This window comes from Cydia strobilella, chromosome 11 (assembly GCF_947568885.1).
Source record: "Cydia strobilella chromosome 11, ilCydStro3.1, whole genome shotgun sequence".
NCBI lineage: Eukaryota > Metazoa > Arthropoda > Insecta > Lepidoptera > Tortricidae > Cydia > Cydia strobilella.
The window spans coordinates 9,662,402-9,687,234 of NC_086051.1; the positions used below are offsets into that span (position 1 = coordinate 9,662,402).

Genomic DNA, 24,833 nt, shown 5'->3' on the forward strand with positions numbered 1-24,833 from the left:
GGCAAACAAGCATACGGCCCGCCTGATGTTAAGCAGTCTCCGTAGCCTATGTACGCCTGCAACTCCAAAGGAGGGTTTCCGTCTCAGTCTCATACTCGTATATTTGTCATTCGTGTTTTGAAGCAGAACAGAAGGCTGCAGGCAAGTAGCGAATCACAATGCGTGAATTTTATGTAAGTGCGCTTCGAGTGATTAAAAACAGTAAAATAAAAGCAGATCTGCCATCGTATTGACAGACCTTTGGCAGGGTTCGAAAGGATAATTATCCCTGATAGTTATCTTGATAATTATCGTGATTTTTGTGCCTGATAATTATCGATTCGGTTATAACCTAAAATTTACGAAATATAATTAGATTGTTACATGATGATTATCTTATATTTCAATGGTTAATAAAAAAAACGAATCAATATTAGGTCCGTTTTTATTTGTACATAGCAAAATACGCCCCAATCATTATTTTTTACTATCAAAGAATTCAAAGAAAATAAATATAGCACCATCCATACCTGGGATAATTATTCGACATTTATCGGATAATTATCGCAATAATTATCAAAGACTATAATCGTATCTGGATAATTTGGAACCCTGACCTTTGGGATCGATGACAAGCAAGATTTCGCTACGTAATAAAGATGAGTGAAGTTCATTAATTAGTACAAGGCAAGGGGGTTTGTGTTGTGTAATGTAATGTGTTACGTACCGGCGGCTCGCATCCAGCGCTGGTGCGGCGACAGCGCGCGCGGCGGCGGCCCGCGGCGCGGCGCGCCCGCCGGCGCGCTCGCCTCCGCCTCGCGCCCCTCTTCGGCGACCTGCGAGGACGATGTATATCTATAAAACTGTCACCGTAAATGCTACATTGTACGAGACCACACCAGACCATAAAACGACTTCATTCGAAGCCGTACATGGGTCCCGTCCCGAGCGAAGCGAGGGTTGATATAGATCGAGGATTGTATTGGTATTTATGCTAGAGTTGTACACTGCTTTTTATTTCGATTGCGAGGACAATATACCGAAATAATACATATGTCGGCGTATTGTATGATGTTTAACCTTTTCGACGCCGTGTCAAACACAAAAGCTGTCATCCAGACGCCACGTCACCGAAGTGTCAAAACTGAAATCAAAGATAGATATTATGGATGGTATAGAAAAGATCGCAATCTCTTATGGCAGAATTGTTGTAAAAGTGACCGCGTTAAGCTTTAAATAATAGTTCCTAATCTCTTCGGTGGCGCTAGTTAGGCTCTGGGACATGAGTTTAACATGAACCATATAAGGCAACAAATAACCCGACCAAATTACGTAGGTTGTTTTTGGTAGTATTTCGGTGTATGGTGGCGCCGCCTAATTACTGTTTTTTGATGGACACTTTTCATACATAGAGATTTGGCTCCTTTATACAGTCTCCATGATAGATATAACTCCGTAATAGATGGATACAGTCTAAGGAAAAAACGTGCCTCGAAAATCAAGAAAAATTGATTCTCGTTCAGAGGGCGCTACTAGCTTTGGCCTACTGTCGTATAGATGGCGTTGACGGTTTCGTTTGTTATTTAACAGTTTTAACGCATATCAGTGTAAGAACATGGGTCAAAATCATAAAAATATTTATTGCAAATAAAAAAAATCATTTATCCATATTTAAATACATTTTATCGTATTTTTATAAATCTTCATTTTTAGTTTTAAAGTGTGTCGACAGATGGCAGTGAATTTACTGGGGTTACAAAATTTGCTATGACAGTACCGCTCTAGTATAAGTTACTCTATGCTGAAATTCAACTTTATGCATATGCATGTAGGTCTATGTTGCTCTGTGGTCTATGACCGATTAATCGGTCTTTGGCGTTGAACCTACGGTGCGTATATATCGGTCATTGGCGTCCAAAAGGTTAAATTCGGGACTAAATAAATTAGTACTTGAGCCCGTGCGCCGCCGAATGCTGGGACGACGCGCGCCTCGCTGCACGGTGGTTGTGTGACAGGTTTTGGACTCTATTGCTAGGACAATAAGTGTCGTAATAGATGTTTGACTTTATGCCCTAGCCTAGTGCATAGAATGCCATTTAATGCAGCCCGCACACGACATACAATACAATAGTTATTTGTGCAACAAGAGAGGCAAGTTGGTTTTTCTTGCGAGTGTTTATTTTGAGTCCCATGAAAGCGAAAGATTATATAATTGAATCACGAGCGAAGCGAGTGATTCTAAGTTAGAATCTTGAGCGTAGCGAGGGACTCAAAAACACGAGATGTAAAATAACTTTGCTCTCGTGTTGCACATATAATTTTTCACCGCAGTAGTGAGAACATATTAATATTAAAGGTTAAAATGTATTTCGAATTACACAAAATAATACAGAAACAAAAAAAAACACGAATTTCTAATAGAAGTATGAAGTGGCAGTTCATGGCCTTCACTAAATTAAAAAGTTACTTGTTTCACTCACGTGGAGTGAGGAAAGTCGCACTTTCCTCACTCCAGGGAGTGACGAAAGTAGGCTTGTTCGAGCTGCTGAGGTGAAAATAAATATTCTAGATACAAAATATGCTTTTCACTTCTCATGTTCGTAAAGTTCGGCTAGAGGTCGTGCGTAGACGACATAAAATCGCTTTTTAAGCTCTAGTGCATGAAGTAAAATCATCTATTATGACCCTTATTGACTTAGCAATAAAGTTCAAAATCTGCCATACAAACTGCAAGCCCCGCCGGCGCCCCCCGGACCGGCGTTGCCCGGGCCCCCGCCAGGTTCGAGTATAGTCTTGAATAAATACGGTAAAATAACCTACAATATTGGATATTTTTATATATAGGTACTTTACCGACAATTGAAGTGAAATAGTAGATTGTACAACAAGGGCATAAAACAATCCATTCCTACCCGAGGCATTTTATTGGTCCGAGCGCAGCGAGGACGAATATAGTCGAGGATAAAAATGGACATTTATGCCTGAGTTATACACTCTACTTTTCACTTCGATTGTGAATAAAATATACAAAAATATCCAATATTGTAGGTTATTTTACCGTATTTATTCAAGACTAAAAAAAATTGTACTCGCGCCGGTCCGTGGCGCGGGGCACGCCGGTCGGTAGTGCGCCGGTTGGGGGCGCGCCGGCAGGGCTGGCAGTTTGTATGGCAGATTTTGGACTTTATTGCTGAGTCGATAAGGGTCGTAATAGATGTTTTTATTTTTTACGCACGACTTAAAATCGAACTTTACGAGCATGAGAAGTGAAAAGCAGAGTGTATAACTCAGGCATAAATGTCCATTTTTATCCTCGACTATATTGGTCCTCGCTGGGCGCGGACCAATAAATTGCCTCGGGTAAAAATGGATCGCTTTTATGCCCTTGTTGTAAAATCTATTATTATTCAAGTAGACCTAGCAACAAACACTTGAATCGTCGATTAGAAATATCGTCAAAGACAAATTTTCAAAGCATAAGAAGTAACTATAAACTGTAATAGATGACATATATTAAAGAAAAAGTGACGAAGCCCTCCAGTGGTGAAGGCCGGATTCGAACCGGCGTCTTTAGCTTTAGTCATAAGAAGTAACATTAAAATTAACAACCAGTTTAGCCTAGTAGGTTGGTAGTAGATTGGTAGTCTGGTACTGGCTTCAAATCTTGGTATGTGTGATGCAGCAAGAATAATGTTATTTGTAAATTTTTTGACGCGCGCTATTCATATTGTGTGACACGCCGACCGTACTATTTAATCAGCAATTAAAAAAAATCGTATTAACTCATCGAAGCATAACTTATAAATAAAAGTAACAAACTATTGTCACTGTTTGTATTATACCCAAAACTTACATACTGTATCGATAACACACATGTAATGTGTCATATATTTCTTAATACACTAGAGTGCCAGTCATGCCAGTACAACAACAAAAGTCCAGTACAATGGTTGTCAGCCATGCGGAACGAACGTCGTTCTTGATTGTGTATACCTAGTCGGCTCATAAGTTCTGTCACTGGCCTTTAAAATTTAAATTTGGAACTCCTAAAACAAAAACCGTTCTGCATTTGAATTTCGAATCTTTATTAAATATTTGAGTAGTATTGGGACCGTGCACGACGACAGCGCCGCCTAGCGGGCGCAACTTTGGGATAATCTGTCACAAAATTTTCAAACGAGAAGTAAGTAAACATCGTAATAATTTCAATGAAATCTAATGATTTTACAGTATATTAGACATATTTGGACGGTGGTTGTATTGCCAATTACATTAGCATTGTGGTTTTCAGTTAAAAATGAACGTGCTTGTGACGGAAACAGGGTTTCGTGCCATTACTCATGAAATTATCTTCCAGCCCGAAACAATGAATAAGGGCAAAAATTTGGTGTTAGCTGGGCACGTAGTGGAGGTGCAAGACATCCGGCAAGGCGACAGGAGCTACATGATCAAAGCCAGAGTGGTTCGTCAAGCCTCTGTGACGGCGACAGCGTACAAGACAGCCTTAATTCTTAATACCAATCGTCATGTTACAAGTGTAACATGCGATTGTGTTTATAACAAAAGTGGAAAATGCAAGCACATTGCAGCACTAATTTACTACATCAATCATGAAGAGAGTTCCACTAAAACCAGCCAGGAACAAAGATGGGGCAAGCCAAGTGTCCGACAATTTACGAACGAAAAGTATTCCAAAGGCAGATACTTCCACGAAATGTATCCTACATCAAAAAAACACAAGTGTGAGGCTTTTCAGTTTGGTGTCTGAGATTTTAAGGAAGATTGTGCCTTGAAACGTGTACTGGAAGCTGCTGCAAAAAATTGTGCAGAAGATATTGAAATTTCCGTTAGCAAAGTTGTCCAAAATTTAGTAGAACAGACTGATATTAATATTCAAAGAGAAGATTGTGTGACATGCCTTGAAAACTTTAATATTTTTAGAAAAGAGTTTGAAGTATACAAAAGTGATTCTAGTCTAGTTATAGAAAAAACATTAAAAAACTTTTATGAAACAAATGTTGTGTTGGAAGATAAAGACATTTTTAAATTATGTAGTGACACAATAGAACAATCAATGTGCGAAGAGTGGTACTCGGCGAGGAAGCTAAGAACTTCTTCCAGTACTAATGTACACAACATAAAAGTACGTAAAACAAAAACAGTGGAGAGACTAGCACAACAGATTTTATTTCCAAATCCAATTGATTGCTCAGCTACTCAGTATGGTAAAAATAATGAAAAGTATGTATTGGAAGAATACCAAATTTTGACAACCTGCAGAGTAATTAGACTCGGAGTGATTGTTAGCAAAGATCAGCCTTGGTTGTGCACTAGTGTAGACGGTGTAGTTGTATGCGATGAATGTGTCAGAATGTTAGTAGAAGTTAAATGTCCTATATCTTGTAAAAACCAACCTATTGTAGATTTTGATATAAAAAAATGTAACGTGCAATATTTGGAGTTTGTGAATGATGAACCAGAACTAAAAAGAAGCAAATTATATTATACCCAAATCCAAGTGCAAATGTATGTCACTGGTATGACTATATGTGATCTCTTTATATATTCACCAAAAGGTAGTTGCATAGTAAGAGTAGACAGAGACGAAGACTTTATTAAAGCAGCAATTTTAAAAAGTGAAGAATTTTACTTTGCTTATTATCTACCGCTCTTGTATTCTACAAGAACAAGCCAAAGTGAGAAAAACCAGCGTAGTTTTACAGGTAAAAATATAATTAATACAATGTTAGGTAATTAACATTTCAAATATGTAATAAAAGGTAACTATTACTGATCTCAATAAGTACAGTTAGCATCATTATTAAATATAAATGACATAAGTCAACTTCTACATTGTTTTCCTCTTCCAAGTCTTTGTGTTATGTTTTGAATTAAAGATGTTTGTGTAAAAAAGAATCACCTATTTATGTTGTTAGCTGTACTAAATACTGATTAATTATAAAATTTTAGTTAACAGAGTTAAATTATATTAATGTTTAAATGTTGTAATTGAAAATGTTTATTACTGTTTTTTTTATATGTACTTATAGGTATAGTAAAGTAGCTGAATATTGCAGTATCACACTAAGTTCAAAATTGCAATACACATTTCTAAATGTAAGTAAGGAACTTAACATTTTAATATCCTAGAATCCTAACATACCTAAATATATGACAAATGGTAGGTATGTACAGTCGAATTCATAAATATGCATACATTTCTTCACCTAATCCATTGCAATATGGTGATAAAATTTACACACATTTATGAACTTGACTGTACAGTAGACTTGTGAAGATCTTGATCAGTCCAGTGCTAGGTCATAACATACCTTAAATTGATTATCACATTTTCATAGGTCCACGGGCCCATGTTATAAATATGTGGCGTTCAATGCCTAATAATGGTTCCTTGTGCTCCATGTGCATAAGGGTCCATCAGGCATGAAAAGCAACATAACATTTACAGGTTTTATGTGTGAAATAAAAACAAATTAAAATGCAATGTTTTAATAGCTTTTTCAATAATGTACAAATACATAAGTATTGTAAAAAAAACTGTTGTTTTATTTGTTGGAAAATATAGGTGGTTGCAGGTTTACCAGTACACAACAAACATGTAAAATATCATCAATGTGATAAAATAAATTTTCAGGAATTTTATGTAAAATCTGATAAATTTTTAGTCGCTGCATTATTCTTTCAACATGAATTCTGACTCGAGCTATTTTATAATTTGCATCTGTCTCTTCTCTTGTAAATTCACTTTTATTCTTGAGAAAAGGTGGCATAATAATAGCAATTTCTTTTCCACTTTCATCAATTACCTTTTTTATTGCCGGAAATCCCTTATCAGCCAATACAATGTCCCCATTTTCTAAGTAGTCGACTAATCCTGACTCTACTGTTATTTGTGAGTCACTTTTTCTTCCACCACTTACTTTTGACTTGAACGAAATGAAGCCTCCTGGAGTAATACCAATAAGCACTTTAGCTGTAAAACCCTTCTTATAGTGTGAGTAGCATAACACACGATTATCGACACTTGATGGTACTTCTATAGGAAACTCTGTACAATCAATAATTACTCGAGTGTTACTATACTCTGGACGGAAGCATTCTGGCATTGTCTGCTCCACAGCATTTTTGTTTGGCCAAAAAACCAAATTCGATGTAGCAGCTGCTATTTCTTCAACGTATGAGCAGAATATTCTTGACACTGTTGTTCTATGAATACCGAACAAAACACTCAGTGCTGAAAATGTGACACCAAGTTTCATTTTCATCAAGAAAAGTAGAAGTCTATCTTTTTCGCTCACCATATATTTGTGATTTTTTTGTGTAGTTTTTAATAAAAAGTAGAAGTTGTTAAGAGTAACACCTGCAAGATCTAGAAGCTGTTCATCGGTTTTAATAGATTGAAATCCAGCAAAATATTTATTGTCAGTTATGGTGGCTCGATCCACAGAAATACTTTTAGCAGTATTACAGCCTCGGTGTTTTGTTATTTTAAAATCCTTCATAATCTTTGTACTGATATCTATTTCTGTTTGAACTTCAGCATCACATGTTTCTTTTCCATAAAATATGTACCTGTTACAGGTAAACGTCTTTCCTGGATTTTGTCCATCTGGATATAGGTCCACTTGACATTCACTATCAATTTTTAAAGACACACTAACACTATTTTCTAGCAATTCAAACTCACTTGTATTACTAGCACTAGCACTAACTGCTTCTATTTTTTTCGCGTTTCTTCGTTCCATATAACGTTGAAACCTCGATATTGCGGCATTTTCGTCAATCCGCCTTGATTTGTACTCAGGGGGAAATATCCTTGGAACATAACTGGGACTGGCTTGTTCATCAGCTTTTCTACCACTGATAAAGTGAGCACTGCAAATTCTGTCGTCCGGTTTTGGGTGCCATAGATCCATCGGGACTGTAACAAAATAATTCACCGTCAAAACTTCATACGATTACAACATAAATCAAATTATTGCGTATTTAAGGAAGGTATGATTTTAGAGGTTAGGATAGGTGACTTACTTTATTCTTCTTACGGCAATTATCCATTTATTGCGCTGTTCTTGTTTCCACAATGTTGTAGGAAATCTATAAAATTTGCAGTCACTATTTCTGCTAGTGTTTTCACAATTTATAACAACACAGCTTGCTGTGTAGACCATTTTTATCTTAAAAACATCGAATGTTTACTACAAAATCATACATTTGACAGGACATGCCTCCCGACGTAGTTGACTTTTTTAGCCGTAGTGAGCGCTGTGATCGTTTCGGCTTCCCTCACCACCCGCTTTGCACGGAGCGAATAATTTTGCAATTTTCTGTTTTCTTCAACATGGAGTGGACGCTTAAAGATAGCCGTACCGCAATAATTGCACTATATCGTTGTGGTCACTCGCCGACTAAAATTTTTAAGCTACTTGAAAATTTAAAATTCTCTCTAAGATTTGTGTATCGTACCATAGAAAGATACAGTGAGGTCTCTAGTTTAAATGACAAGAAAAGAAGCGGTCGTCCGCGTACAGCTAGGACTCCAGCGGTTGTACAAGCAATTAGGGCACGCATTGCCAGAAATCCCGCTATGAAACAAAAAGTTATGGCCCTCCAGATGGGTTTGAGCAAAAACACGGTGAAAAGAGTGCTTAAGCAAGACCTGAGACTTCGTGCTTATAAACGAAAAACTGGCCATCTTCTCAATGGTCGGCTTAAAGCTTTAAGGCTTAAAAGATCTAAAGCTTTATTGAAGAAGTACGCTAAAAATAAGCACCGTTGTATACTGTTTTCGGACGAGAAAATTTTTGACATAGAAGAAAACTGTAATAAACAAAATGATAGAGTGTACGCTCGCAATAGTAAAGAAGCGTCTAATAGCATTCCCCGTATTCAAAGAGGTCATCACCCTTCATCGGTGATGGTTTGGCTGGGAGTTTCTTATGCGGGCGTCACTAGTATGCATTTTTGTGAGAAAGGAGTAAAAACTAGTGCCAAAGTGTACCAAGACACGGTGTTGACTAATATTGTGAAACCACTATCCCATACGATGTTTCTAAACCAGCATTGGGTTTTCCATCAGGACTCTGCTCCAGCCCATAAGGCAAAGTCTACACAAGCCTGGCTCGCCTCCAATAAAATCGACTTTATACGGCATGAAGATTGGCCCTCCTCTAGCCCAGATCTTAATCCTTTAGACTATAAAATATGGCAGTATTTAGAGGAAAAGGTGTGCTCAAAACCTCATGCAAATCTAGACTCGCTGAAAAAGTCTCTTGCTACGGCAGTGGCCAATATCGACATGAAAGTGGTGCGTGAATCCATTGACGACTGGCCACGAAGACTTCAAGCCTGTGTAGATAATTATGGCGGTCATTTTGAATAAATGTTATACATTTAGATTCTCTAGTTTATAAGCTTTCAAACGCTGTACAAATTATACGGAATAAACTTAAACTTTTGATTTTATTTGATACTATGTATATGACAGAACTTATGAGCCGACTAGGTAGAGTTGCAAATTGAAACAGGTAGGTATTTATGCCTTACAGTCTTACACGTATGTTTACAGCCACTTCAGAGTTTATACAGCTGGCATAGGGGTTTAACGAGGCCTTAATTATAAATGCTAATTAAAGTCAATAGACAACTTAATAAAGATGACACTCGGATAACATCTAGGTTATTTGTTACTAGCTTTTGCCCGCGACTTCGTCTGCGTAGACTTAGTAACCCCAGCTAGAGTAAGAATAGCGCCTGGAGAAAGTCTTATATTAGCAATCATTCAATTTGAGCATAATGTGCACACAAATATTAGGCAACTCATTTATTATCTCAATTCCACCATGATTCCACCCCGCTTTTCACCCTCTTAAGGGATGATTTTCGGGATAAAAACTATCCTATGTCCTTCCCCGGGACTCAAACTATCTCTACGCCAAATTTTAACTAAATCGGTTCAGCGGTTTAAGCGTGAAGAGGTAACACACAGACAGACAGACTTTCGCATTTATAATATTAGTATGGATATTTATTTACTACTAGCTTCTGCCCGCAACTTCGTCTGCGTTCTGAGTGGAATGATGATGATGACTGAAAAAACTACTCTACGTAGCCTTCCCCGGGCTTAAAACTATCTCCATACAATATTTCAGCGGGTCTGCGTTGAGGTTAAGCGTGAAGCGGTTCTGTGATGAGGTAAGAAACAGACAGATACATTGAGTTACATTCGCATTCATAATAATTTTAGGGATAGTAGGGGTTTAGGGGTAATAGCAATATTTTTTTTACCGAATCATTAAGTCAAATTTAACGACAAGAGTTAGGGTCGGTTGCACCAACTGTTTGTGATCGTTAAAGAGTTCGCTAAATTTCATTGTATGGAAAGTTTTATAGTAAACCGCCGCGGCGCGCCGGTTGACGTTGATCAGTCTGTCAAGTGCGGATGGTGCAACTGGCACTTAGTTTACAATTAATATCTTAAACGCGCCAGCTGCATGCTAGCGAAATCGCCATCCGGCAGTGCAATACACATTCAAGTTTAAACCGATTACGTTGGCATAAATTACTAGCATAAGTAGCATATTATCTCCGCAAAGCGATTTCTATTATGAATAGTCTTTTTTCCAAACGCATCATTCAGTCGGTGATGAACGGCCATTATGTTAAGCAGTCGCTGACGCGACGATTTCCGTTGCACACGTTGATATGACGATTAGTAATGCCAAGTAATGCTCGGGGCTCGGTTATTGGAAGCATTATTACAACACAGCCAAACGCATAGCTCGTAAATTACCTATTGATGTAGTTAGTTGGTTCCCTTCTACTTGAAATATCATTATCCACTGATTCTAGAAGTTCAGCAATATGTATACATATATTACATTTTACAGCTAGATTTACGAAACCAAGCTATGATTGGGTTGAAAAAGCTTCTAACAAAATGATTTCATATAAGTTGGTTGACCGACTAGATTTATTAGAAGTACACTGTGTGTTTTATGAACAAATGTGTGGAGGATTTATGTTTGTAAATCTATTTTTGACCTTGATCACCAACGCAAATGTCTAATTAAATCAAAATGCGCATAATCGCTTGATAGCACGATTCTTATCAGTCATGCATGACTTTATTTTTTCTTAATCAGAAACGTAGTTCGTGCTGACACAATGTCGAATAAATTAATTAGCAATTGAACTCTCTCTCTTTCACTCGTCATACTAAGGGGACCGTTTCAATTGCATAGATTATGTCGCTATTGTCGCTTACAATAAAATAAACACTCGTAAAATTTAAAAAATCGGACTTGCGTTCCAAGGGTTCCGTACATTACACAATTTTTAATAATGTATTTTTTATGTGAAACGTGAGTTAAATGTCTTAGGGGTCGGATCAAAAACTAAGTAATTAATTCCGACTCACGCTTGACTGCACATTTTTAATAGGTTTTCCTGTGATCTATAGGAACTATTTTGTGTATTTTTTTCAAAATTTTAGCCCCAGTAGTTTCGGAGATAAGGGGGGGGAGGGGGGGTGGTTATTTTTTGGCTATTTTCTATTTGAGATTCTCACAATGAGCTCTTTCATTTCATATGTAACACGATATAGTTTAAAAAACTTTATTTTTTAATTTTCTTATTTATCCCCCAAAAGTGGCCCCCATGTTTAAAATTCATTTGTTTACGTTACATGTCCGTCTTTGGGTCACAATCTTACATATGTGTACCAAATGTCAACTTAATTGGTCCAGTAGTTTCGGAGACAATAGACTGTGACAGACAGACGCACGAGTGATCCTATAAGGGTTCCGTTTTTTCCTTTCGTTCGTGTTTAAAATATTCAGGACAGAAAGTAACGATTCATGATAAAGAAAACAAAACGACCGTGTTGTGTTTACATGGTGGACGTAAATATCATGACGGATTATTATCTTCATGTCACAAATATGGTTTCTGACAGCTAAGAGGGGTCATGGTCATGTCCCTTCGACATGTCTGAAATTATAAGTGCCAATTTTATGTCAGATGACCCCTGATGATGAGAAAAACAGCAAGTTAAAAAGTGCCCTGTGGCATGAAGTCCTCCTTTCCTCCTTTTTGCGTAATTTTTTTTTCTGCCATGCAGATTTATTAACCTTTTGGACGCCAATGACCGATATATACGCACCGCAGGTTCAACGCCAAAGACCGATTAATCGGTCATAGACCACAGAGCACCATAAACCTACATGCATATGCATAAAGTTCAATTTAAGTTTTGACACTTCGGTGACGTGGCGTCTGCATGACAGCTCTTGTGTTTGACACGGCGTCGAAAAGGTTTAATGTATTATTAAATATAGAAAGCACATACGTTATATAGTTTACTGCTATCCGATATTGGATCGTACAATGTGAAAACGCTCTTACGCTACGATTCATTGTAGCTACTAAACTAACCTGGTGTGGAGACGAGGGTTCGCTGCCTTGAGAGCTGACAGCTACCGCTTCCTCCTCCACGCGAGATTCTTCCCACTCGCGACTCTCATTGCCTTCCGATCCTATAACATCAAAACGCATTGAACGTATTTGTAAATATTAAGAGTAGTTTCTAGAATGGCTATGAAAATTAACCGTTGCACCGTGAGTCATGTCAAGGTACCAAGGTGTCAAGGTACTTTACCCTTCACGAGGTTTACTTTACAAAATTTCTGAATATTTTCGAGAACGGGCATTAGTGGTGTGCTATCAAAATCGCTGCAGACTTTTCTTGGTCTAACTATAGAGTTAGATTAGTTTAGATATAGTTTGATAGCACACGCAATGCAAGTGTTAATTTAAACGTCAAACGTTTAAATTAACACGATTATGGAATTATGACGTATAAATAACACTTGCACTGCGTGTGCTATCAAAATCGCTGCAGACTTTTCTTGGTCTAACTCTATCTATCTATAGTATACTAAAAAGACTTCATCGTTTGGGAATGTACGTGAACCGTGCTGAGAGCGTACACATCAAGAGCATAGCAAGCGTTCGGCAGTCGGCACGGCACAGTTTGGCACGGTACGAGTTTCCTATCATAAAGTAGAAAATACTTAATCGGCAGAGATTATACAGGACTGAACTGTAAACTTTCATACGAGATGTAAAAATTATCATACAATATAACTATGCTATTTTATTAACGAGCCGTAGTCTAAAAAAAAATCGTGTCCCGAGTTTAACAGCTGAAGTAGATGACGCCGTAGTGACATTCACTTCAGCCGTACTTTCCGTTTCGAGCGGAGTCGGAGATGGCGGGGCTGGGCGCGGGCATGGCGGGCGGCAGTGCGGCGGCCAGGTCGGCGTGCGTGTCGTGGTGCGAGGCCGTGCCCGCCTCCGCGACCGTGAAGTAAGTGAGTTACATACGTGAGTCGGAGATGGCGGGGCTGGGCGCGGGCATGGCGGGCGGCAGTGCGGCGGCCAGGTCGGCGTGCGTGTCGTGGTGCGAGGCCGTGCCCGCCTCCGCGACCGTGAAGTAAGTGAGTTACATACGTGAGTCGGAGATGGCGGGGCTGGGCGCGGGCATGGCGGGCGGCAGTGCGGCGGCCAGGTCGGCGTGCGTGTCGTGGTGCGAGGCCGTGCCCGCCTCCGCGACCGTGAAGTAAGTGAGTTACATACGTGAGTCGGAGATGGCGGGGCTGGGCGCGGGCATGGCGGGCGGCAGTGCGGCGGCCAGGTCGGCGTGCGTGTCGTGGTGCGAGGCCGTGCCCGCCTCCGCGACCGTGAAGTAAGTGAGTTACATACGTGAGTCGGAGATGGCGGGGCTGGGCGCGGGCATGGCGGGCGGCAGTGCGGCGGCCAGGTCGGCGTGCGTGTCGTGGTGCGAGGCCGTGCCCGCCTCCGCGACCGTGAAGTAAGTGAGTTACATACGTGAGTCGGAGATGGCGGGGCTGGGCGCGGGCATGGCGGGCGGCAGTGCGGCGGCCAGGTCGGCGTGCGTGTCGTGGTGCGAGGCCGTGCCCGCCTCCGCGACCGTGAAGTAAGTGAGTTACATACGTGAGTCGGAGATGGCGGGGCTGGGCGCGGGCATGGCGGGCGGCAGTGCGGCGGCCAGGTCGGCGTGCGTGTCGTGGTGCGAGGCCGTGCCCGCCTCCGCGACCGTGAAGTAAGTGAGTTACATACGTGAGTCGGAGATGGCGGGGCTGGGCGCGGGCATGGCGGGCGGCAGTGCGGCGGCCAGGTCGGCGTGCGTGTCGTGGTGCGAGGCCGTGCCCGCCTCCGCGACCGTGAAGTAAGTGAGTTACATACGTGAGTCGGAGATGGCGGGGCTGGGCGCGGGCATGGCGGGCGGCAGTGCGGCGGCCAGGTCGGCGTGCGTGTCGTGGTGCGAGGCCGTGCCCGCCTCCGCGACCGTGAAGTAAGTGAGTTACATACGTGAGTCGGAGATGGCGGGGCTGGGCGCGGGCATGGCGGGCGGCAGTGCGGCGGCCAGGTCGGCGTGCGTGTCGTGGTGCGAGGCCGTGCCCGCCTCCGCGACCGTGAAGTAAGTGAGTTACATACGTGAGTCGGAGATGGCGGGGCTGGGCGCGGGCATGGCGGGCGGCAGTGCGGCGGCCAGGTCGGCGTGCGTGTCGTGGTGCGAGGCCGTGCCCGCCTCCGCGACCGTGAAGTAAGTGAGTTACATACGTGAGTCGGAGATGGCGGGGCTGGGCGCGGGCATGGCGGGCGGCAGTGCGGCGGCCAGGTCGGCGTGCGTGTCGTGGTGCGAGGCCGTGCCCGCTTCCGCGACCGTGAAGTAAGTGAGTTACATACGTGAGTCGGAGATGGCGGGGCTGGGCGCGGGCATGGCGGGCGGCAGTGCGGCGGCCAGGTCGGCGTGCGTGTCGTGGTGCGAGGCCGTGCCCGCCTCCGCGACCGTGAAGTAAGTGAGTTACATACGTGAGTCGGAGATGGCGGGGCTGGGCGCGGGCATGGCGGGCGGCAGTGCGGCGGCCAGGTCGGCGTGCGTGTCGTGGTGCGAGGCCGTGCCCGCCTCCGCGACCGTGAAGTAAGTGAGTTACATACGTGAGTCGGAGATGGCGGGGCTGGGCGCGGGCATGGCGGGCGGCAGTGCGGCGGCCAGGTCGGCGTGCGTGTCGTGGTGCGAGGCCGTGCCCGCCTCCGCGACCGTGAAGTAAGTGAGTTACATACGTGAGTCGGAGATGGCGGGGCTGGGCGCGGGCATGGCGGGCGGCAGTGCGGCGGCCAGGTCGGCGTGCGTGTCGTGGTGCGAGGCCGTGCCCGCCTCCGCGACCGTGAAGTAAGTGAGTTACATACGTGAGTCGGAGATGGCGGGGCTGGGCGCGGGCATGGCGGGCGGCAGTGCGGCGGCCAGGTCGGCGTGCGTGTCGTGGTGCGAGGCCGTGCCCGCCTCCGCGACCGTGAAGTAAGTGAGTTACATACGTGAGTCGGAGATGGCGGGGCTGGGCGCGGGCATGGCGGGCGGCAGTGCGGCGGCCAGGTCGGCGTGCGTGTCGTGGTGCGAGGCCGTGCCCGCCTCCGCGACCGTGAAGTAAGTGAGTTACATACGTGAGTCGGAGATGGCGGGGCTGGGCGCGGGCATGGCGGGCGGCAGTGCGGCGGCCAGGTCGGCGTGCGTGTCGTGGTGCGAGGCCGTGCCCGCCTCCGCGACCGTGAAGTAAGTGAGTTACATACGTGAGTCGGAGATGGCGGGGCTGGGCGCGGGCATGGCGGGCGGCAGTGCGGCGGCCAGGTCGGCGTGCGTGTCGTGGTGCGAGGCCGTGCCCGCCTCCGCGACCGTGAAGTAAGTGAGTTACATACGTGAGTCGGAGATGGCGGGGCTGGGCGCGGGCATGGCGGGCGGCAGTGCGGCGGCCAGGTCGGCGTGCGTGTCGTGGTGCGAGGCCGTGCCTGCCTCCGCGAACGTGAAGCGCGCACCCGCTGCGGCCCCCACGCCGGTCGCCCCGCCTGCACCTAAAGGAGACACCACCGCCTCGCCGAACCTGAACATGGAGGAGAAAAATTAGCCAACCAGCAAAAGCGTACGGTCAGCGTGCAGCTGTTTCTGACATTTTTATAATAGTTGGGAGCGCCGGGCTATTCAACCCCTAGAGTTCTAGCCATCTCGACTCCCAGGGTTTTTTTATACATTTAGTATGAAATGGCGTCTGTGGGACCTGGAAGTAATTTTTTATGCCGACGCACAATCTGATCCTAGTCGAAATAGAAATAGTGTGTAGGTAAATCTAATACGGGCGAATATTTAAACAGCATAGGACCTAATAAGTATATTGAGATATTTTTTTCTTAGAAATGCAATAAAAAATTTAACGCATTCACTGCCAGGGAGCGTGGCCTAGGAACAAACTTGTATGGCGGTGAACGCACATGTGCGTTGGGGGCAGTGAATGTTTTAACCATACAAAACAATTCGGCCCGCAATGTAAAGCAACACAAAAGTTACGAGGTACGAGCTTTTTAAAGTAACTGTCAAAGCTTGTCGGCAGTTACCATAAAAAGCTCGTATCTCGTAATGTTTGCACTTGCGATACATTGCAGCTCGGTAAATTATCAAAAATCAATTACGGGGTTGTAATGAAGTGTAATTTAAAAAACTTCTTAATTAATGATTAGTTGATTACACAGATAAATTATATATTTAGTTTAATTTATTAGTTGTATTGGATTTACACACTGTAGATGCGAAAAGTATCTAAAAAATTAGAATAATAAAAAAATGTCGTGTTACCCGTCGTTTCGTCTCGGTACGTAGAGGGTAGGGGTGGAGGGAACAATACTGTCGTCGCCGTCGTCGCCGCCGCTGCCACCGAGCGACAGGGCTCCGCTGGCTGTATACCAAAATAGAGTCGATTACTTCACACTTCGCCACTTTCATGAGCATGGACGTCACATGTCACATTATGAACATACCGTAACTTGTGTTTTAATGTTACATTACATTTAAGAGGCCGTAGTCGATTTTGGAGCAACATTTTAAAATTGATAGATTTAGTCATTCAAATTATACACGTTTGGTTACGTAATATCTAAATAACAAGTATTGGTTTCTATTAGCACGTGTTCTCATCTTGCCTTTTAATAATGAGGTCGCGAGCGTGCGTCACCGGTAATATATGAAGAAAAGGGGCAGTTTTTTAAAAATTCATCAAAAAATTATGGTGGTAAATTATACAAATTGATGTATAAGAATAGTTTCAGCAAATGTTGTAGATTGTTTAAGTATCAAAATTACGTTGAAATTAAGTCGATTTTCAGAGAATTTGTCACTTGTTTTGAAGTAATTTTTGCGGCCCCTGCGGCGCGGGCTCGGGCTCGCCGGAGTGTTAGGTATGGGTATACGTACGCTCGGTGCTGCTGCTGATGGCCTCGATCTGCGGCCCCTGCGGCGCGGGCTCGGAGTCGGGCGCGCCGGAGTGTTAGGTATGGGTATACGTACGCTCGGTGCCGCTGCTGATGGCCTCGATCTGCGGCCCCTGCGGCGCGGGCTCGGCGTCGGGCGCGCCGGAGTGTTAGGTATGGGTATACGTACGCTCGGTGCCGCTGCTGATGGCCTCGATCTGCGGCCCCTGCGGCGCGGGCTCGGCGTCGGGCGCGCCGGAGTGTTAGGTATGGGTATACGTACGCTCGGTGCCGCTGCTGATGGCCTCGATCTGCGGCCCCTGCGGCGCGGGCTCGGAGTCGGGCTCGCCGGAGTGTTAGGTATGGGTATACGTACGCTCGGTGCCGCTGCTGATGGCCTCGATCTGCGGCCCCTGCGGCGCGGGCTCGGAGTCGGGCTCGCCGGAGTGTTAGGTATGGGTATACGTACGCTCGGTGCCGCTGCTGATGGCCTCGATCTGCGGCCCCTGCGGCGCGGGCTCGGAGTCGGGCTCGCCGGAGTGTTAGGTATGGGTATACGTACGCTCGGTGCCGCTGCTAATGGCCTCGATCTGCGGCCCCTGCGGCGCGGGCTCGGAGTCGGGCTCGCCGGAGTGTTAGGTATGGGTATACGTACGCTCGGTGCCGCTGCTGATGGCCTCGATCTGCGGCCCCTGCGGCGCGGGCTCGGGCTCGCCGGAGTGTTAGGTATGGGTATACGTACGCTCGGTGCTGCTGCTGATGGCCTCGATCTGCGGCCCCTGCGGCGCGGGCTCGGAGTCGGGCTCGCCGGAGTGTTAGGTATGGGTATACGTACGCTCGGTGCCGCTGCTGATGGCCTCGATCTGCGGCCCCTGCGGCGCGGGCTCGGAGTCGGGCTCGCCGGAGTGTTAGGTATGGGTATACGTACGCTCGGTGCCGCTGCTGATGGCCTCGATCTGCGGCCCCTGCGGCGCGGGCTCGGAGTCGGGCTCGCCGGAGTGTTAGGTATGGGTATACGTACGCTCGGTGCCGCTGCTAATGGCCTCGATCTGCGGCCCCTGCGGCGCGGGCTCAGAGTCGGGCTCGCCGGAGTGTTAGGTATGGGTATACGTACGCTCGGTGCCGCTGCTGATGGCCTCGATCTGCGGCCCCTGCGGCGCGGGCTCGGGCTCGCCGGAGTGTTAGGTATGGGTATACGTACGCTCGGTGCCGCTGCTAATGGCCTCGATCTGCGGCCCCTGCGGCGCGGGCTCGGAGTCGGGCTCGCCGGAGTGTTAGGTATGGGTATACGTACGCTCGGTGCCGCTGCTGATGGCCTCGATCTGCGGCCCCTGCGGCGCGGGCTCGGAGTCGGGCTCGCCGGAGTGTTAGGTATGGGTATACGTACGCTCGGTGCCGCTGCTAATGGCCTCGATCTGCGGCCCCTGCGGCGCGGGCTCGGAGTCGGGCTCGCCGGAGTGTTAGGTATGGGTATACGTACGCTCGGTGCCGCTGCTGATGGCCTCGATCTGCGGCCCCTGCGGCGCGGGCTCGGAGTCGGGCTCGCCGGAGTGTTAGGTATGGGTATACGTACGCTCGGTGCCGCTGCTGATGGCCTCGATCTGCGGCCCCTGCGGCGCGGGCTCGGAGTCGGGCTCGCCGGAGTGTTAGGTATGGGTATACGTACGCTCGGTGCCGCTGCTGATGGCCTCGATCTGCGGCCCCTGCGGCGCGGGCTCGGAGTCGGGCTCGCCGGAGTGTTAGGTATGGGTATACGTACGCTCGGTGCCGCTGCTGATGGCCTCGATCTGCGGGCCCTGCGGCGCGGGCTCGGAGTCGGGCTCGCCGGAGTGTTAGGTATGGGTATACGTACGCTCGGTGCCGCTGCTGATGGCCTCGATCTGCGGCCCCTGCGGCGCGGGCTCGGAGTCGGGCGCGCCGGAGTGTTAGGTATGGGTATACGTACGCTCGGTGCCGCTGCTGATGGCCTCGATCTGCGGCCCCTGCGGCGCGGGCTCGGAGTCGGGCTCGCCGGAGTGTTAGGTATGGGTATACGTACGCTCGGTGCCGCTGCTGATGGCCTCGATCTGCGGCCCCTGCGGCGCGGGCTCGGAGTCGGGCTCGCCGGAGTGTTAGGTATGGGTATACGTACGCTCGGTGCCGCTGCTGATGGCCTCGATCTGCGGCCCCTGCGGCGCGGGCTCGGAGTCGGGCTCGCCGGCGCCGGCGCCGCTCAGCTCGCCCTCCGATCCGCCCATCGGCGACTGCAAGGGAGATTCCTGCATTCAAACCAAAGACCTATGTAACTCCGTATAAGATGAATACAGTCCAAGGAAAAAACGTGCCTCGGAAATCAAGAAAAATTGATTCTCGGACAGATGGCGCCTACAACTTTGGCCTATTCTCGGCTAGATGGCGTTGACGGTTTCGTTTGGTATTTAACAATTTTAACACATATCAGTGAAAGAACATATAAAAAATTAATTTATCCATATATATAACCTTATAACCTTCTAACCTAGAAACAAATTTAATAGCAATAATGTAATAACTAATAACAGAAATTGCATTTATCTTAATCCAGGTATATAAACCTGAATCTCATTTTTGTACTCAATTTTAAAAATATTATTTTAATACAGTTGCTCAAAAAGTGGTACTTTTTGTGGCTGCGTAGCGTGCGAGAAGCTCAATTTCTCGAACTAGTGCTTTTTACTTTTTAGTTCCAAACTATACTTTCGAAACGCAGTTAAAATTGAATTTAGCGCGGAGCAGGTACCAGGGCCTCATGAGTTATGAGGAGGTGTCGTTGACCAACCCGCGCCGGGCCCGCGGCGGCCGCGGCCGGGGCGCGCACGAGTATGAAGGTATCGCGGGCTGCGGCAGCTCGCGTATCTTAGCTGTATATATAGGTACTTTTGGTTTTGGTTTGGTTTGGTGGTATGATTCTACTAATGATATATTAATTTATTATTTTTTCGCAATTGTATTAAAAAACGTCGTTTACAACACGTGTGAAATGTCTTTTCACACTAGTTGTAAAATGTACTATTCTAGTTAACTCGCATGACATAAAAACGTACATCTGGTCTCCCGCGATACAGGCCTAGCCTAGTGCGGGGACTCCTGGAACCTCCGAATGTCAAGTCAGTTATGCGCCAACTCTTTTCAGTAACTTGTGATATGTACTTACTATGTACTACAATTGTATTCGTTCTGTGCAATAAAAACATTTTTTATATATTTTTTATCTTTATCTTATATATGGATCCAGAAAAAAAAAACTATACTTATCCTTTTCTTTTGGGTGCTAGTAGTCTAGTATATAAACAATGATAGTATGATTCTCTCTGTCTATGTTTGAAATGAGACAGTCCTTTGACAAACTATATATTAATTTTTTGGCATTTTTAAACATTTTAATTTTTAGTTTTAATCGTGTCAATAGATATGGCAGTGAATTTACTGTGACTACAAAATTTACTATAACAGTAACCCTAACATATATTTTTAAAAAACCGGACAAGTGCGAGTCGGACCAGGTCTCCGTCACTCGCCCAAGGCCACGCGCTATATGCCTACCGCTCGGCGTATCGTCGACGATACAACCGACAGAGGGCCGCCGAACGCCCGCACCGCACGTTTCCCGTGCTTACACTTCGAAATGCCAAAACCACGTAATTATTGTTCACATATTGTTCAGTAGTCAAAAAACAAAGGATAGTTTGTCGTTTTTTTCATTGCCTAGAGACGAAGAAAGGTGAAAATACTAATTTTAAATCTATCTTTTTGAATTTTGTCACCATTTATTTCTTTGAACATGCGTACGTAAATCGTAAATTAAGGAGTTTTTCGAGTCAGGTATTATAAGTGTTGTTTTTAAATATGTGATTGACTAATAAAAAATGTGGTTGACATTCGTTTTATTACAATAATCATCATAGGTACAACCCTAGCGCATTCTTACGATGACGCGTTGGCACGTGACTCGCACGGCGGGCAACGTAGTCACGACTCTTTGTGCGCGTACATATGGTACATTTTTTCTCGTCCTGAGAAGCAGGTATTATTATTAAGATTTTGTAGGCTATTATAGCGTAGGTATTTTCGCTTTTATATGGGAATGATGTATCTGTTACGTAGTAACTATTTATTTATCTGTGGTCGGACTCACCCACCGAGGGTTCCGTACTTTTTAGTATTTGTTGTTATAGCGGCAACAGAAATAGCTATTACGCTAGCTTCAGTTATCACGGTTCATGAGATACAACCTGGTGACAGACATAGAAGTCTTAGTAATAGGGTCCCGTTATTACCCTTTGGGTACAGAACCCTAATAACAACTCATGTTACTCATTTGGACTGGATTGACGTCATCTGTTACTTCATAAATACAGTTAGTGTTCCTAGAAATTATGAAGCATAATATTACTTAGCTCAAAATATTTCGGAGTATAAACAATAATTAGAAGCTGTACTGCATTTAGCATATTATAGTGTGGTCCAGCCTGTAATGTGGCAAATGTCCACTTTCCGTGTTTAGCAGTAACGATTTGGTTTACTGCGACATAAACGCATATTGCTTGAGTCAGCGCAACCTAACATGTATATATAGGCAGGCATTTAGAGAATATAGGTTCTTATATACTATCACACATAAGGTGTTTCACTGTACTACTCCTATCACCTGCTCCAAACAATATTTAAACAAGATCAATCCTGTTATTTGATGGCGATCCAGACCAGCGAACCAAGAAACTGAACCAAGCAACCACCACGGAACCAAGAAAGAATAAGAAAACCGAAACCACCGAAACAGAAAGTCACGTTGGTCTAAATTCAAAAATGTGGAAATGGTAACACCAGGCGAACATGGTGCAATCACATGACGCAGCCGGCGTCCGTGTCGATCGAACGCGACCGAAATAACCCGACCAAATTACGTAGGTTGTTTTTGGTATGTTGTCAGGAATGTTAAAACGTGTTTTTAATTTTGTCGCATCGCGTATGTTCTGTCCCTCACGGTCGCACATCTATATGAAATACTAGGTCTACGACATTTCATTTCGGTGTATGGTGGCGCCGCCTAATTACTGTTTTTTGATGGACACTTTTCATACATAGATTTTGCTCCTTTATATAGTCTTCATAGCTGATGCTGTTAGTAGTTGTGTAACATGTACCTGGTGCGCCGCACTGGCATCTCCGTCGGTGCCCTCCTCAACCTCCTCCTCCTCCTCGCCTGCCTCCACTTCCTGCTCTTCCTCCATATCTTCCTCGTCTTCTTCGCCTTCCTGCTTGTATAGAAAAAATAACTGTAATTCTAGTTGTCTATGAATATTTGTGACTTGATGTGTTGGAAAATCATAACGATACACTTTTCCCCCAGGGTCAACAATAAATTAATTGACAAGATAGTGGGAGTTGGGTCATATTTAAGCCTCGCCACTACTGATGTATGTGGAGTTGTAATTTAGCAAAAAAGATTTAAAATTTCTATCACTAGTACAATGAAGCAATTCAATAAAAACTTAAAAACCGGCCAAGTGAGAGTCGGACTCGCGCACGAAGGGTTCCGTACCATTACGGAAAGAAACAGCAAAAAAATCACGTTTGTTGTATGGGAGCCCCATTTAAATATTTATATTATTCTGTTTTTAGTATTTGTTGTTATAGCGGCAACAGAAATACATCATCTGCGAAAATGTCAACTGTCTAGCTATCACGGTTCATGAGATACAGCCTGGTGACAGACGGACAGCGGAGTCTTAGTAATAGGGTCCCGTTTTTACCCTTTGGGTACGGAACCCTAAAAAACACCCCAGTAAACTGGCAAAAAATTGTCCGTATCAACGTAGTATTCGTTTAAAATGTGCTGTATCATATATTTATCGCAATTTGAGTATCTAATAGCGGCACTCGTCGGATGAGGTACTATAATGGGACGACGTCGACAGCTAGTGTTCCTCTACCGCATCTCCACCGAGCTCACTGTAATGGCTCCTCTACATTATCGGCGATGACAGACGATGACTGGCGGGCACGATAGTGTAGAGGGCATACTCGGCAGTCCCCGCCAGTCATCGTCTATCATCGCCTGCGACCCGTGAGTTGTCGGTTTTTGGGCATGCATCAAAGGGAATCGCCGGGTGGTTGCGTTGACAGGCGATCGTGTGGATGCTTGCACGATGATCTCGTCGATGATACTATCACCGATCATCGCCGATAGTGTAGAGCAGGCATAGAAAAGATAAGATCGTACCCTGTACATGGTGCCGGAGCAGCGCTCGTCGTCCTCCTCGGAGTCGACCACGATCACGCCCTCGTCGTCCTGGTCGCAGCGGGACGACGTCGGCACCTGATACTCTACTTCCACTGACCGTTCGAAGCCCTGCTTTAAAATTAATTGGGATTGTGAGCTTATTATATAATACATGTTGTATTATCAAAATATTATTAACAATTTTGAGGTCTGTTGGCTTTTTTGGACCGCCAGAGCAAATAATGAAATAAATGAGCCACTCTCAATATGTAAGGTAATGCAAAATTGTGATGTGTGTGTAAGGTTTTAAAGAATAAATATTGTCATCATTGCACTAGGCTAGATATTGTGAGTATGGATTTCCGCAAAATAACACCTGATTCTATTAATTGTATTATCTAATTAGATCATACGCTGCGTACAACGTGACATTGCAAGACAGGAACATTTCTATCGCACGTGACGTTCTCGTTCACCCATCGCAGGACGTCAATCGGTGATCGGGCCTAGAGAGAGGAGGGTAGTTCGGGTCGGGGATCAGTAGTTACCTGCACCCTGGTCCGCTTGGCGGTGACGGGGCGCGACTGGAGCCTGCGCTTGGGCGGGCGCGCGTCGGGCGGCGGCTGCGACGTGCTCACCCCCGCCGGGGGCTGCGACGTGCTGACCCCCGCCGGGGGCTGGGACGTGCTGACCCCCGCCGGGGGTTGCGACGTGCTGACGCCGGGCGGGTGCGTGGTGCTGACACCGGCGGGCGCGTGGGACGTGCTGACGCCTCCGGAGGGCTGGGCGCTGGCGGCGGAGGTAGGCGTGCCGCTGGTCGCGCCTAAACAACAATGTCAATATGAAGCGCTATGGAAACTGACGCCGACCGCCATACTTTGATAAAACAAATTAATTGCGGTCGGCGTCAACGTCCAACGTGCGTTCCGTGGCCCTCAGGTAACCCATAACATATCATATGGCCCATACGGGTAAAATGTAAACCATGTAAAACCTCAAAGAGGTAATATCTGGAAAGGCTGGAAATCAATTCACTAAAATAGTTTTTCACTTAATCCCAAGGAACTTTGTTAAACACACTTCATCATCAAATCGGCCGACAAGCGTCCACTAAAGGGCTTATGCCTCCCTGAAGGATGACCTCAATGACCGGTTGTACACTTCCCTCAAACAGGAGTTCCTTCATATCCTGTCGAATGCCATCACTGGCTGTGCGCTCACGGTTTGTGGTTGCCCCATCGGTCCCACTAGCAAGAATCTTAAATGTGTGAGCTTA

General features: G+C 45.3%; 1 protein-coding gene across 1 annotated transcript in view; it reads right to left on the minus strand.

The window, feature by feature from the left end:
* The window catches only part of LOC134745204 (nucleoprotein TPR-like), a 58,023-nt gene that overhangs the window by 12,277 nt on the left and 20,913 nt on the right, over nucleotides 1-24,833 (minus strand). Inside the window, exons 6-13 of the mRNA XM_063679201.1 lie at nucleotides 24,106-24,380; nucleotides 23,558-23,686; nucleotides 22,479-22,589; nucleotides 19,448-19,574; nucleotides 16,706-16,805; nucleotides 15,778-15,959; nucleotides 12,433-12,533; nucleotides 707-815 (exon numbers count right to left, since the gene is read on the minus strand). Of these exons, the coding sequence (XP_063535271.1) occupies nucleotides 707-815; nucleotides 12,433-12,533; nucleotides 15,778-15,959; nucleotides 16,706-16,805; nucleotides 19,448-19,574; nucleotides 22,479-22,589; nucleotides 23,558-23,686; nucleotides 24,106-24,380 (1,134 nt within the window). The remainder of the gene's footprint in view (nucleotides 1-706; nucleotides 816-12,432; nucleotides 12,534-15,777; nucleotides 15,960-16,705; nucleotides 16,806-19,447; nucleotides 19,575-22,478; nucleotides 22,590-23,557; nucleotides 23,687-24,105; nucleotides 24,381-24,833) is intronic.